We start from the raw sequence: 16,402 nt of genomic DNA, 5'->3' as shown, positions 1-16,402 counted from the left end.
ATAACCACTAAGAAGATAACAATGTACAATGTATTGATTATCAAAACTGTCCTACTAATCAGCTGTGAAACTGTCTCATTCATATTTATTTCTCAATTAAAAAAAAACAGTATCAAACTTTAAAAAAAAATTCAGTTTTATTGTGAAGAGTTATCACTGTAAAAAATGTGTCAGGGCTGGCGAGTTAGCTCACCGGACTAAACGCCTGCTTTGACAAGCTTAGGGACCAGGTTTCAATCTCCAGTCCAGTAAGCTACATCGGCCATGCCACTGAGGGCACACTGAGCCAGTAAACCCAGGTGTGGTGGCGCACACCTGCAATCCCAGTGCTGGGGAGGCTGAAAAGCAGAGCATCAGACCCTGTACCAAATACATAAATGAAAATAAATAAATAAATAAATAAATGTCAGGTCTCATTGATTAATTGGACTAGGTACTTGTTAGCCAAAAGCTTTTAAATATATTTTCTCTAAAATAGTTTTTGTTTGTGAACAGATAATGCTAATAAGCAACAGATCATTTTAAGTGGGCCTCATTTAACAATTGATCAGAACACTGTTCTTACACTGCATTTTTTGTTTGTTTGTTTTGCATACTACTGTTGTGTCAGGTAAGCGAATAGCATGGTAAATAGCTTACACACATAGCTAATTTGCATTCGCTGAACACAAAGGTTTTGAGCCTTTCCAAAGAAAGCAAAACAAAATTTTCTCCATAATTCAGGTTACAGAAATCAGTGTGAAACCCACCCTGAGGACTTCTAGAATAAGAACCTGTCGTAGTTTGACTATTCTCAATCTCCTTCCTACCTGTGAGATTATTCCTGTACACTGACCCTCTGCCTGTGACTCTGCCATAAAATAGAAGCATGGCCATGAGCTGAGATAGTAAAGGGCAGGTAGTGGAGAGGACACACCAAAGCTTTCAGTTGTGTGACCTGGTCCATATTTGTGTACTTCTACCATCTGTCAGGGGAAGATCACCACACCCAGGCAACTGTTCTGAGACTCAACCATAACCTAAATTTGAGCCCCACTTATCTGTGGAGTAACAGTTGTTATCTCATTTAAAGCACTGAGATTTCATCTGTCAAGCAGCATTATTGTGGCAGTTGCTCACCAACTCAAGGTCCTGAGCAGGCTTCCTTCTCTATGTCTCCTGTAGAAAATGCCCAGGACCCATGCAGTCCAAGAAGGCAGCGACTGTCCTTCCCATGGTGTCCTCCCACAGCAGGAAGTGGCTCCCCCAGCTGACGCCCACACTGGCTGGATGCTCTGTGGGTCTGTGCCCCTGCATTCCTGCCCTCGAGGCTGCTTTCTGGAGAGCATCAAAGAGGAACTCTACCTTGACAATGTGCCCCGACCACAGCTGCTTCTTGAACTTTGTTTCTCCTAGAATACAGCTATTTCCATGAGCTTGCACTGAATCTAATCCACCTCCTTACTTCCCCCTCACAACTATAAACAGATGTGTAATCGAGAGGAGAGAAAATGAGCCAGGTGTGATGAACAAGAAACTGCTGTGCATCGATTGCAGACAGAACTCAGACCAGACGGATGCCATCCATGCACGCACGCTCACTGTGCTGGCACAGTTGTTTGCTTTGTTACAGAAAATACTCCTCCACGGAGAAAAATAGGAGGCTCTGAGGAGTATATAATGAAGCAGCACCTCACCTGCCTCAGCAGGGTCCTGGTGGTGCCCAGCTTGTGCTGCTCAATGCTCCTCCTCACACACACTCTCTCTGCAGGAGTCAGGTCCTCTTTCATGAGCGCATGGAGCTCCTTCAACTGCTCATTTTCATTCTCTGCACCTGCGTGCAGGCTAGAAAAGAAAAAGAATTATGGAAAAGAATACTCCTATTTTATTCTCCATGAATCACAAAAGAGAAAAATACAGAATCTGTTTTCTTTTTCTTTTTACTTTAACAGAAGTGAGGTTTATTTGAAGAAGTAAAGGTGAAGAGTAAGAGGGAAGCTGGCTCTGTGCAGTGAACCTGGGCTGAGGAAAAAGCAGGTAAAAAAGCACCCTGGAGGGATGCAGCTTGGGCTGTTCCAAGGAAAGTCACCGTGGCCTACAGATTCCATCTTCTGGGTCAAGTGAGAAGAGGAGAAGGCACCCTCTTCTCATTCAGCACCAGACTGAAGGGAAGAACTGCAAAGAACTATACACTCCCCAAACTGCAGAAGCTAGCAGTCTTACCTGTATGGCAAAATCGGCTTGGCTATCTTCCTGACACTTCCAACCCTGACAAACTTTTCAAATCCAAGACTGAGAAGCCTTTAAAAGAAATCAAGATAAAATAGATCCTGATTATTTACTATATAGTTTCTTGTAGTATTTAGTTATTAAAATTTAACTTTATATAATTGTACACTTTTTAGAGTTACCGAACTCAATGTGAATATTTTACACTCAACTGAAGTAAATGTATTATAGCTGTAAGATCATTTCTGTGTAACACATTTTAAAGACATTTCTGATAACTTTTGGTCAAATGTATGTATAGATATACTCACTTAATACATGTGAGGTCCCTGGTTGGATCTGCAAAAACCAAAACAAACACCCAAGCTCTTGCAGTCCTTCTCAATGACTGTGCCTGCTCTGTCCACCGCAACAGGACAAGTGCACACAGAAACAATACTTCCTGGACAGAAAGGTCTGAGTCCAGCCTCAAGCCCTTGAGACATCTGTGCTAATCACAGTCTGACAGAAGTCCTTTTGAGAGATTTAGGGCCGGGGAGATGGCTCAGTGAAATAAGCGCTTCCCTGGCAAGTGCAAGGGCCTGAGTTCAATCCCTAGTTCCACCAAAAAAAAAAAAAAAAAAAAAAAAAACGATGAGAGATTTAAGCATTAAGGAATCTTTTAAAAATGTTTCCAATCCCCTTTAAGTATGCAGGACGTACCTACTGTCTCCATTCTAACTTCTACCAGATTTGTGTTTTGTTTTTGTTTCTTTGGCCTGGGATTTGAGAAAGGGTCTTGTTTTGTAGCCCAAGCTGGGCTTGAATTTGTGGTAATCCTCCTGCCTCAGCTTCCCACGTGCTGGGATTACAAGTGTGTACCACCATTGTCTAAATCTTAGAAAATTGTGTTTTTTTTAAATTATGGTTTTTATAAAACAGGATATAAAATACTGTATATTACTGAATTCCAAGTTTAGAAAGCAACATGTTGGGGCTGGGGAGATGGCTCAGTAGAATAAGTGCTTCCTTGGCAAGCACAAGGGTCTCAGTTAAATCCCCGGTTCCGCCAGAAAAAAAAAAAAGAAAGCAACACGTAAAATTTATGTATATTGTACATATATATTGATTTATATAAGCATGAAAGTTAATTTTTAAAAGTTTAGACTTTTAAATTACAGAATATTTCTCCTCATAAAATGCTGTCAGGCATACTGGTGTATACCAGGAACTCCAGAACTCTGGGAGGTTGAGGCAGGAGGACAGCAAAGTCTGAGCCCAGCCTGCATGATTCAGTAACTTGGCAAGTCCTTTTCTAAAAAATAAAATTAAATAAATGAATATGGGCAGGAGGTGCGACTCAGTGCTAAGGCCCTGGATTCATTACCCAATATCAGGGGCTGGGGAGATAGTTCAGTGGCATAAGCACCTGCCTGGCAAGCACAAGGTCCTCAGTTCAATCCCCAGTACCACACATACACAAAAAAAATCAATATCCAATATCACAAACAAAAAAATTTAAAAATGAAGCAAGCTTGCTGTCTCTATGTTGAAATTCAGATATTTAAACACTGAAATGGTAGTAAAATATTACATAATGTTTTCTTTGTATTTTTCATAAAATCTTACGTAACCACAAACTATAATCTCTTTTGCCTTCTTTGAGTCCTCTTACTGAAACCAGGAACATGACTTACATAGATTGCTCCAGTTTGTTAATATTGTGCCTTTACAGGGGCAGATGGCCAAGACACTGGCCTCTATAGCTCAGTTCTGGGATTTAATTTTAGATTCTTCTAAACAACAGACCCCAAACTCCTGGGTCAGAGACAAAGTTGCTAAATTGCCCAAGCTGGGCTAGCACTTTCAATCCTCCTGCCTCAGCCTCCAGTACTAGGATTAAAAGTATGCTAACCACACCCAGCTCAGAGCCATTGTTTTTAAATATGAAGCAGGATGCGGACCTGGCCATCCTCCTAGAAAGAGGCCATCCAACAGCCAGGACCTCATGCTACAGAGGCAGCCCTGAGAAGTGGCCTGCACCCTAGAGCCCTGGCTGAGGGTTCTGGGCCGGACTAGAGTTTTCACCTGAGCATCCCCCATGGTGCCACACTGCCAGGCTTGCCATCTGATCAGCAAGGAGCTTGTCAGTCACTGCTCCTGGAACCAGCTCATGGATCCTGCAGGAACCCCAAGGCCAGGTGACTGTCCTTCCCCACAGCCAACACTAGAGCACCTAGCACACCTACCCCAGAAGTACTCTGTCCACAGCAACATTGGTGGAGGAGGAAATAAGAAGTTTCCATGGCCGTGTGTTTCCTTCTGCAGAAGCATTACTCTTTTCAAACAGGTGAACAAAGAACAAAACCACCACTGCCAGCAAATAGCTCTTGCCTGCACCAAAAACACCTGGTGATTTAAAAGGAAGGAGAAAGGATCAAGACCACACTCTACAACATTTCTGAAAGTACCAGAAGTATTTCCTCCATCCATCCTGTGTTCTCCTTTATTTAGTTATTGAACATGTTTAAAACCCTGAGAGCCCACTACATGGTGGGCACAGGAATAGAAGAATGATCAACACACTCGTCCCCAGAATGAGACCATAATCACCTTAACAGGCTGAAAAGTTGAAGGGATAAGGATAAAATACTACAGTAAGAAACGCTGTTACAGGACCACTGACAGAAGTTTTGTCTCTGCTTTGGTAATGGAAATGCTTCCTAAAAGTAAGAGGTGGCAATGGGCCGACCAGATAGCTCAGCGGACTAAAGCGCCTGCTTAGGCAGAGTTTAGTGGCCAGTTCAATTCCTGCATGCTGTGCCGGCCCCAGCCCCGCTCCCAGGACAAGCAATTGAGACTGGGCATGGTGGTGCGCACCTGTAATCCCAGCACATGAGAGGCTGAAAACAGGAGAATCACTATGAGTTCGATCTGTGTAGTGAGACCCTGTAGACCCTGTACTAAATGTAAAATAAAAGAGGTATCAGAGCCAAATCTAGAATAAAATACCCCAGGCCAGGCTGGCCAAATAGCCCAGCAGATTAAAGTGCCTGCTTAGGCATACACAGAGGATGGGGGTTCGATCCAGAGCCTGCCATGCCACCCTGCCCCCAGAGCACTCTGCAAAATACCTGACACTGGGCCAGCCAAATATCTCAGAGGACTGAAGCGCCTGCAAGCAGGCCCAAGGCCCAGGGGTTCAATCCTTGGGCCTGCCGTGCCAGCCCCAGGCCACACTGAGACAGCAATTGAGACTGGGCATGGTGGCGCATGCCTGTAATCCCAGTTCTTGGGAGACCGTAAACAGGCAGATCACTACGAGTCCGATGTAGTAGTGAGACCCTGTAGACCCTGTCCTAAAATTAAAACAAAAAAACTTACACCCAAGGAGGGGTTTCAATTTACAGTGGCTGGCTCCAAGGTAGGCTGGCCTGGCAGAGCACACAAGCAAAAGGCAGCAAACAGCAAGTGACAACCCTCTCCAAGCTACCTGCCCTTAGGGCGGGAAGCACCCACTCCAAAAGTAGGCTAATATAGTAATCACACACTCCAGATACAGCCACCTCTGGAAATCCTACCACATAAGGCTTTGGGGAGTCTCTAGACACACTGTTCAAAGGCAGTGAGAGCTCATAGTTCAAGGCCAACATGAGTCACACTGCCTCAAAACAAACCTGAATGGGTTAGAGAAGTCATCTGTGATTTTTAAGCACTAGGACAGACAGCAGATTGTGTTTTAGAAAAACTAGCTGGGTCACAATATGTAGAAAGGTAAAAGTAGAGGTAGCTCAAGCACTGTGTGAGATAATCATAAAAACTCTAACAATGCTAAATGCTGGCTTTGCTAGGGGGTCCCAGTCACCATGCACCTTCCCGTGCATCTCACCTATGAACAACTGTCCAATCTGCAACCCCAGGGGAGATGCTTTTATCATCCTCATTTTATGGCAGAGAACAAAGGCTAGCTAACCCTGCCGGGACCACATCACTGACCAGTGATGTATCCAGGACATGGGCGGTACTCTAGTGCTATGGAGGGGCCACACAGAGGGAACATGGGAGCTGGGACAGACTCACTGGGGAAGATGAGGCCCAGCTTCGTGACTGACTGGATGCAGGGACATGGGAAGACAGTGAGAATAAGGAAAAACAGTAATGACTCCTAGGCATCCACTGGTCCACATGTAGATGTGATATAACTCCTCAGGACAGGGCAGAGTCAGTTTTGGGATACAGGTCTGCCAGCAAATATGAGCTATGGAGGAGCCTAGACCAAGATAAGCACATTACTCTTATCAGAGGGAATGAAGGCCCTTCACTGGCAAAGGTAAAAAGGTAAAACCAGATCTAAAACTGTGTACCTCAGAAAAGGTGTATAGGACATTAAAAGAAGTTTATTACTTCTTTTAGGAAAACAATTCAATTTTCTTCTCTTTCCTTTTTTTTTTTTCTCCATGAGACAGCATCTTACTATGTACGTTAGGCAGCCTTGAACTCACTAGGTAGCCCAGAGAGCTCCAGAGATTCTCCTGCCTGAGCCTCCTGAGTGCTGGGATTGCAGGCATGCACCCAGCTAATTTCCTATTTTAGAGGCAAGATCAGCTTCAAACAGGACAAGGCAAGGCAAGATGAGGTTATGAGAACAAGAGGGTTTGGAATAGCTGCTGTGAAGGGTGGCAGGGACCTGTTAAGGAGAAACAAAAGGCCCTTTTGGCAGTTAAGCCCACCCTCACACAGCAACTTGACATACCCAGGTCAGACCTGGATGCTCCTATCAGGATTGGACAGCACTGCTCCAACAGGGACTACTGCTGCCTTTGTGGGTCATCCTGCTCCCCTCAGGGGTTAGCAGCTTAAGCATCAGGAGCAGACCTACTGGCTGTGGAATTGGCTAGTGCATGACAGCACAGGTGCAGCCTGACCCTGCTCCAGGCAGAATGTGCACGCCACTTACCGTGGATGAGGGTGATAGGGAGGCTGGAGGCACCATCGGCACCACCGGGAGCCGCCAGCATGTGGGCCACCTGGCTCAGGGCCGCGGCCTGGTCTTCATTCAGTCCATGCACCCGGCCCAGCTCACCGGCCAGATGTAGTGCCCACTCCCGCTCTGGCTCCTGTACCCGGGCCATGCGTGAGCTGGCAAAGGCTGGTGGGGTGAACTTTCGTTTATCAGCGCTCTTGTTGCAAGCTGTCGGGGCTGCAGACCTAGTTTTAAAAGAAAGGCAGCAAATCAACCACAAACAAGAGACCATCACAGGAGCAGTGCAGACTGCTCACAGCTGAGCTTTCTTGTGTCATGCAAGGAACGCACTTGGACTGCAGCCAGGTGCACTGGAGAACAGACCCTACTCATCACCCTCTGCCTGCTGGCTGGAGACTCAGTTTGCATGTTGGTTAAGTAACCTTCACGCAACAAAAACCACAATGCTACTAACCAGTAGACTGACTTAGAAAACTGATATAGCCTCTATATCTGGTAATACTGCAATAAATGGATTGCTTTTATTTATTTTATTTTACTTTTATAATGTTTGAATTCATTTCCAAATGAATAAATAATGTAACAGAATCCTATGGATGGTTTTCATTTAGAATCTCACTGTGGTAAACAGGGCATGGTGGCACACCATGCCCCAGCACTTGGGAGGCTGAGGAGAGAGAACTGTGAATTTAAGGCCAGCGTGAACTACAAAGTGAGACCCTGTCTCAAGCCTCCCCCTCAAGAGTTTCACTGCAGTGGAAAAAGGATAAAATAGGACAAGATAGACAATAAAATTTCAAATTAAAAATATACCTTTTTTAAAGTCAGCTTAAAGAATTGAACATAAAGTCACCATTTTTTCCAAAGGCCTTGGTAACACTGCAATAAATGAGTTGCAGTGGATTGAGAAATTCTAGGTGAAACACAGGTAATGGCAAAAGTAAAATCAGCATACTATTAACACATATACTGATTAAAGCTGTGAAACGATGCTTTTAAATGTTAAATAGTATGAAGTCTAAAAATGCAGAATAAAAAAATGAAGATTTGCATAAGCCTTTAAGGTATGCTGCCAGTCTGCCATGCCGGTCCCGCCCCCCGGGCACACTGAGACAGTAATTGAGACTGGGTGTGGTGGTGCCTGCCTGTAATCCCAGCGGTTGGGAGGCTGAAAACAGGAGGATCACTACAAGTCCAATCTATGTAGTGAGACCCTGTAGACCCAGCACTAAACACAAATAAAATAAAATGAAATAAAAATAAAAATTATCCTTTGATAAAAAAGCAATTGCAACTTATTAGCCAAAATCATAATAAATAAATGAAAATATTCATATTCCTTTTATCTTTTATCTTTGAATTTTTCTGCTGACTTTTGTTTTTGTAGCAAGGACTAAATCTAAGGCCTGGAACACTCTAAGCCAGAATGCACCCACATGCTCCCGGGATCCCTTTCTCTCTTTATGATGAAATATTGGCAAGCAGAAGCCTCCTTGTCTCAAGAGGAGGAAGAGTCCACTAGCAAAGCTCATGAGTGGATTTTACTTACTTTCACATTCATTCCCAGCTACCTCTCTGACACCAACCACCCAAGAGAAACAGCAGCTTACATGGCTAACAGGTGCGGCGTGAGGGGCAGCGTTCCAGGGTGAAAGTGTTCCTGGATGTTTTTCAGCGCCGTCAGCTCGCTGCTGGCATTACAAACCAACAGCGCGTGGACCACAACTAGAGGGAGACAGAAAAAGTGAGAACCTGGGGGCTGGGGGGAATGTCCTTGTAACTCGGAGCTCATTGGCTTCTGAATCACATGACCCAAATAAACCTCCAAGGACCTCTAAATCCTCGAACCTTCACGATGGAGTCATGGGACCTGTTTGTCACCCTCTATGTAAGCACCACAAACTGCGCCCCTCAAGCCAACCTGGACATCACTTACTGGACAGAGCAGATTTCTGAGTTTGCGCACTGTGGCCAACTAAGCATACCACTCATGCTACAGTACAGCAGTTTCTGTATAATCTGAAATATCTAATGCATTCTTTTGGTTTATTAAAATAGAAAACAGGAAATTAGAAAACTGCTATCAGTAAGGAAATAGTTGCCAATAAATATGAAAATATCCATACGAACATGACAAATGTTTACTTAGGCTTTGGTTATACGCAAACTGGTTGACTACATTTATTTAATTAAAAACCAAATATTATAAGAACACATGAAATATTAGAAAAATATCATCAAATGCTGTCTTTAATTACAGACCAAATTCAAACGTTAGAAACAGACAAATGAAAATGTATAAAAAAGCCCACAGATTCCAGAACTAGAGAGGGATTCAGCTTAATAGTAAGGATTTCTTTATTTAAAAACAATAAGGTGAGTAGCTAGTCTAATGCAGAACTTCTCACAGGGTGCAGTGGTGCCTGTAGTCCCAGCCCCGAGGAGGCTGAGGCAGGAGGATCACTTCAATTTTGAGGCCAGCCTGGGCTACACAGTGAGACTTTGTCTCAAAAAGCTAAAGAGCCAGGCATGATGACACATGCCTAGAATCCCAAAATTTGAGAGGAAGAGGCAGGAGGACTGCTGGGTGTTCAAGATCAGCCTGGGCTACAATGTGAATTCAAGGTCAGCCTGGAATATATAGTGAAACCCTACCTCAAACAAACTAATAAAAAGACACACTCAAAACTGAACATTTGGGCTGGCCAAATAGCTCAACTGATTAAAGCACCTGCAAGCAGGTGCAGGGATCAGGGGTTCAGTCCCCAGGCCTGCTGTGCCAAGCCCCGTCCCCAGGACGCACTGAGATGGCAACTGAGACTGGATGTGGTGGCGCGCACCTGTAATCACAGCTCTTGGGAAGCTGTAAACAGGTAGATCACTATGAGTCAGATCTAGTAGTGAGACCCTGAACACCCCGTAGACCCTTCCCTAAAATAAGAATAAAAAATAAAAAAACTGAATATTTCTAAGACCTCTCAGCATAAAATGAATTGTTCAATAAATATACCTTCATATAAACCAAGAGAATGAGAACTTGATTAAAAAATCATTTGAGGGCCAGTGAGACAGCTCAGTGGACTAAAGTATCTGTTTAGGCAAGCTTAGGCAAGCACTGGATCATGGTTCGATCCCCAGCACCACATGCCATACCAGCTCCACTCCCAGGGCAGGCTGAGCCAGTCTGGACGGGATGGCATACGCTTGTAATCCCAACACTAGGGAGGCTGAAAACAAGAGGATCACTACGAGTCCAAAATGCATAAAAAAAGAAAAGGGGGGAAAAAAAAGAAAGAAAGAAAGAAATCATTTGAAAAGGCTAATTTATAGTTTAATATTTTTTTCTTTCTTTTTTGGAAGTGCTAAGAGTAGAGATTTAAAAAAAAAAAAGAGTAGAGATTAGACCTGGACCTTCACATTAAACTACATCCTCAGCTTTTGTTTTCCTTCTTCTTTTATTATGTATTTGGTTGTTACAGGGTCTCACTAAGCAGCTTAGATTCGTGGAGATCCTCCTGCTTTCAGCCTCCCTAGAACTGGGATTACAGGCCTGCGCCACCCCTAGGACACTCTGAGATGGCAACTGAGACTGGGCGTGGAGACGCCACGCTGTGGTGACGCCCTGGACTCTAGCTAGCTCAGCATGCCCTGGGGGCAGGGCAGGCCCAGCATGTGGTGCCAGGATCAAACCACAGTTCCTAAGCTTGCCTAAACAGGAGGTTTAGTCCACTGAGCTATCTTGCTGGCCCATACTTTTTCTTTTGAGAGAAGAGTCTCTAAATCACCAAGTTGCCCAGGATAGGCTTTAAATTGTGATCTTCCTGCCTCAGCCTCCCAGAGTGCTGGGATTACAAGTGTGTACCACCACACACAATTTAACGCTTATATTTTTAAAAACCAAGGATATACTGTGTAAAATTTAATTTTAACAAAATATTTAAATGATGGTTCAGGAAGCAAAGCTACTGTCAGCCCTGTGGGGCACAAGCTGCAGAAAGTTCCATACATTCAACTGTCAGGTGTTTCAGGGACACACACAGGAGGCTAGGCCTGACAAGTGCTCTTGCTGGCAGAATCAAATGGACCCACAGGTGTCCTGGCTCTGGGCACAGGCCACGCCTGTCACTCTCCTGAAGAGGAAAGGAGATGGTCATAGATGCTCACCGTTAGCAGGCCAGCAGGAAGGAAAGTAACCCTTCAGAGGTAGAAGCTCCACTTCATTGGCAGAGGACGGACCAAAGAAAGCGCTGCACGCAATGAACGTGTCCAGTGAGAAGTCCAAGGTTTTCGAAATCACCCAGAGATCATCTGAAAGGACAAGCATTTCCCTAGCTTTGCTCAAGCGTGAATGGAGAGTAAACAAATGAATATCGTTCATGGACAGGGCACACTGCAGGGGCAGCCAGAGCCTTGACTGCACCAACAGCACCCAGGTCCCACTGAGCCACACCCCAGCCCCACATCTTTCACACAAGTAACCGTTCTGCCCTGATTCTCACACTCAAGCTAAGAATCACGCCCCCACCCGACAGTCACCTTTTCAGGTTCAGATGGTGAGGACTGTTGAGATCTATTCCCTCCACAAAGTTCAGTACACACCATGGGGTGGGGTGGGGAGAGAACCTTGGGATTGAACCCACGGCCTTGGGCAGGTGAGACAAGTACTCTGTCACTGAGCTACACCCAAGTCATTTTTTGCATTTAAGACAGATCTTATTCAGTTGCCTAGGCTGGCCTTGATCTTTCAATCTCCCACAAGGCCCAAATACCTGGGAACACATGTGTGTCCACACACTCAGCATGAATGTATTGTGAATACCCAGTCATCCTGTTGTACAGGACAAGAGCTGCATCCTAACTAGTCTACATTCTCCATCTCCCCATTCCCTCCACCCTTGGAATCTTGCCACCACCTACTACTATTTGTCTGAATTCAGTTACTTTAGATTCACACAAGTGAGACAGTGCAGATCTGACTTGCTTCACTTAGCATGAAGTCTTCTCAGCCTATACATGTCCCAAACGTCAGATTTCCTTCTTCGTAAGGCTAAATAATACATTTCAAGGGTCAGGAAGATGGCTCAGTAGAATAAGCACTGGCCTGGCAAGTGCAAGGGCCTGAGTTCAATCTCTGGTTCCACACACACACAAAAAAAAATAACAGTTCTAAGTTCTTTCTTTGTTCTCCACTGAAAGCCACTTAGATAGAATACTAGTTTGTATGCAAAATACTATCATATATGTCTCTACTTCTTTACTCTTTATTGAAAGCCACTTAGACTGTATTACAGCTTGTGTCTAGACATTCCCCCAAAGCCTAATATAGTCACATGTGGGGCTTTTCAGGCACTAGGTTTAAAGGTATGAGTGCTACCTGCTCCAAGTAGCCTGGATAAAATGTAAGACAGAAAGAGGCTGTCTCTTGTCACTTTCTTGCTTTTGCTCTCCTCTGCCTGCAATCAACATTTCTCCTCTGTGATGCCCCTCTGCTGCACCAACCTGCCTTGGAGCACCTTATTATGGTCTAAAGCCTCCACGAACTGTGAGCTAAACAAACCTTTCCTCCTTTAACTGTGGGTTCAGGCATTTTGTTTCAGCCATGAGAAAGGTAACTGAGACATGCTGATAATATTATTCTTTTTTTTCATTACATAAATTAATCCCTTTATTATAGGCTAGGGATGTATAGTAAGAGCTTCTACTGGTCTTTCAATTCCTTCAGTCTTCTGATGGCTGACTTGACTGTGACCACAGAAGTGGTTATGTAGGTCCAGGAGCCACCAGCCACGGTTTTCATGCAGGAACCGCAGTGCCAGATCCCCACGGCCCTCCTCTTCATCTTGGTCTTGCCACAGAAGCAGCAGGTATACTTGGCGTGCTGGCTGATTTCAATCTTCTTCGCCATTTTTGGAGGGAGGCACCATAGTGAGTCCCGCATTCACCGACAATGCTGACCTTCTTGGTGTGCTTAGCCATGTCAATGTGAGGAGGCCCAAACCCAGAGAGGTTTTTTTTTTTTTTTTTTTTGCTGGCTCAAGCCTGCCTTAAGGGCAATCTGATAAGGCAGGTGGAGCTGGGGATCCAACCACAGTATCCTGCGCTTGACTGCGTTTGCATGAGCAGGCGCTTAAACAACTGAGCTAACGGGCAGGCCCCCTATGTATTCTACATAATATCCCATACATGACAATTTCTTTAATCTTCACTGTAGGAACCTCAGGCTGTTGCCAGGTCTTTGCTGTTGTAATTGATGTTCAACAACTCAGGATGCAAAACTGTATTCTTTCTTTTGAACATACCCCCCAGGGGCCGACTGCTGGCCACAGGGCAGCTCTGATTCTGGTTCTGAGGCACTGCCTCTACCAGTGCAGTTTTCCCAGAGGCACTCCATCACCCTGCTCTGCACTCCACATGGGCCCTGCTGCTACGGGCCGGAAGGCAGGAGAGGCCTTGCTCAAGTTCTGACTGACATCCATCTACGCTCCTTCCTGAAGATGCAGGCCATTCGCACCCTCCTAGGGAAGTGTTTATTGAAGTCTCTCCATGCTTGCAGCCAGATCCTTTTTCTCACCAAATTGCTCGAGTTCCTCACCTAGTTTGGACATTGGTTGCTTATCAACACATAGTCTCCCAGCCCACGGGCTGTCCCTCACTCCCCTGGTTGTGTCCTTTCCTATACATAAGCCCTTACTCTGGTGAAATCCATCTTTGTGGGTACACACGTGTGTGCTGCTGTGAAACTGAGCAGATAATGACAGATGTATTGATGTGAACTTACCTCATGTTTCAGCTTATTTTCTGTAACAGGTCAGGATATGGTTGAATCAATATATGTATTTATATGATGCCAAGAATTTAATGTGACTTTTTAATAAACAGGTCCTGCTATTCTTTTTTTTGTTTGTTTTGTTTTTGGGGTTTTTTTGGGGGCTTTTTTGCAGAACCAGGGGTTGAACTCAGACCCCTGCGCTTGCCAGGGAAGCACTTATTCTACTGAGCCATCTCCCCAGCCCAGGTCCTGGCATTCTTGTGATAAAATTTTTAAAAGCTCAAAAAAATTAAGATATGCTTTTTAGAAATGATCCAATTCATTATACCATAGTGTACTAGAGAAAGTGCTATTAAGCCATACTTCTAAAATTTCCTGTACATGACAGTTATTCAGCTGTATGTAACTGCACCATCAACTAACCTTTGCTATAGACTGAAGAATTTTCTTTCCGACTCAGCTTAAGATAAAGCTTGCTTTTGGGTTCACTGTAACATTCAGGATTTGCAGTAGTAAACTTCTTTAGTTTGCCATACTGTTTTCTCTGAAAATCAAATCCTTTTCTGAAAACAGAATAAAACATAAATAAACCAGTTGTGGTGGTGGATACCTAAGATGTCAGCACTCTGGAAGGCTGAGGCAGGAGAATGGCAAGTTCAAGGCCAGACTGGGCAACCTAATGACAGCTTGTCTCAAAAGGGCTAGAAATGTAGCTCAATACAAAGGCCTGGGTTCAATCCTCAACAATAAAAAAATAATTTACCTATTAAGGTATATTTCATGCTTGTACACATGTATGAGCTGGGGGATGCCAGGCTTCAATTACAGGGCTCTCACATGCCAGGCCAGCACAAGACCGCTGAGTGATAGCTGGCCCTTCTCACTTTATTTTGAGACAGGTCGCACCGAACTGCCAGGCTGGCCTTGAAGATGTGATCCTCCCCCCTCCCCATCCCCAGTAACTGGAATTATAAGTGCATGAGGGAGGACAGCTCTGTATTAACTCTTAGCCAAAGTTTTTTAAAACCTTCAAAATATAGCACAAAAAAGAAAAAATACAGTTATATATGTTTATATATTTTCATACATGTATACAAACTATATATTCTATCTAAGGAAGAAAATAACAACCCTTACAGAATTGGCCTAGTTCTGTCTGGTCCTGTAGTTTCAGCACCCTGAGAGGGTCGACTGTTCAAATCCAGTCTAAGCAGTTTATTTTTTTTTTTTTAATTTTATTCATTTATTTGTGTGTGTGTGTGTGTGTGTGTGTGTATGTGTGTGGTCAGCTCAGCCCACCAGGGGGCGGGGCTGGCTGGCATGTGGTGCTGGGGGATTGAACCGCGGTCCCTGTGCTTTGCTAAGCTTGTTCTAAGTAGGTGCTTTAGACCACTGAGCCATCTCACCAGCCCTAAGCAGTTTATTGATTTAGCAAAGTCCTGTGTCAAAATAAAAAGTTAGGAAGAGCAAGGATATAGCTCATTGTGAGGGCCCTGGATTTGATTCCTAATGCCAATGGGGAAAAAAAAAAAAAAAAGAATTGTCATTAATCTTAAGAGACAGTGGTAAGAGAAGTATCCAAAAGCCCCTTCGCCAGTGGTGAAGTGAGAATAACAACCCATCCCCACTGTCTCCTTAGTTTACAGCTCACTGTGCCAATTAAAGGAAATAACAAAGTACGTAGGAGAGAGCCTGTGAGCTGCTCTCATGCCACCATGCAGATACTCACCGTATCCTTGTAACACACGGACTTCCAAAAAAAGCATCCCCCATTCCATCCCGTCTAATGATCTCTTAGCTACTACCCACTAAAGGTGACTCTGTGGATTGTTCGGTGGCATCCCTTGGGACTGGGCAGAAGATCCCCGACTGCACAGCAGACCTAGAACAGGCTGGAAAATAATCTACTGCCAGCTATCCTGATCTGCCTACCCGCCTGATGCCTAGAGAAGCCAAGAGCTTCCAAGAAGCATTCTCAGTTTAGTTACAACTGGGCAGTCTCTCCGTGACATGCTCATCTTGTCTCTACTTCCTTCAACCCGTTGATCACACCACTCGGTCGCTGTCCCCTGGTGCAGTCACAGGCAGTGACTTGGCACCATGAAACACACCTGACCAGAAGCTGGCACTCCTCGTAGATTGGGATCCTCTGACCTCGCAGGAACAAGCCGAGGCTCTTCAGGTTGCTCAGAACCATACTAGGTGTAGACACTTCTGGTGTTGCCCTGCTGGGTGTCACCTCCTCCAGCCACTTGAAAAACTTACACTGCTCAGCTTTGGGTCTGTCACATGCATAAAAGAGACGACCCTATAGGGGAACAGACATTAAAATTTAGGGGGGCCAGGGAGATAGCTCAGTAGAATAAGCATTTGCCTGGCAAGCGCAAGGGCCTGAGTTGAATCCCTGGTTCCGTCAAAAAACAAAAAACAAACATCTTTCCTATTTTTTTTTTTCTTTTTTT

At 44.6% G+C, this 16,402-nt stretch overlaps 1 protein-coding gene across 1 annotated transcript in view; it reads right to left on the bottom strand.

Annotated features, from left to right (window-relative positions):
* Zgrf1 (zinc finger GRF-type containing 1) overlaps positions 1–16,402 on the bottom strand; it is a gene marked incomplete at its 5' end in the record, with an annotated part of 95,048 nt that overhangs the window by 28,677 nt on the left and 49,969 nt on the right. The window contains 8 exons of the mRNA XM_023710167.1: positions 1,677–1,824; positions 2,203–2,280; positions 4,437–4,596; positions 7,145–7,395; positions 8,782–8,896; positions 11,336–11,479; positions 14,364–14,503; positions 16,052–16,248. Coding sequence (XP_023565935.1) covers positions 1,677–1,824; positions 2,203–2,280; positions 4,437–4,596; positions 7,145–7,395; positions 8,782–8,896; positions 11,336–11,479; positions 14,364–14,503; positions 16,052–16,248 — 1,233 coding nt within the window. The remainder of the gene's footprint in view (positions 1–1,676; positions 1,825–2,202; positions 2,281–4,436; positions 4,597–7,144; positions 7,396–8,781; positions 8,897–11,335; positions 11,480–14,363; positions 14,504–16,051; positions 16,249–16,402) is intronic.

Source organism: Octodon degus, unplaced genomic scaffold (assembly GCF_000260255.1).
Source record: "Octodon degus isolate 3935 unplaced genomic scaffold, OctDeg1.0 scaffold00016, whole genome shotgun sequence".
NCBI lineage: Eukaryota > Metazoa > Chordata > Mammalia > Rodentia > Octodontidae > Octodon > Octodon degus.
Note: the sequence above shows the minus strand (reverse complement) of the source record. Positions and strands in the feature narration are given on the sequence as shown.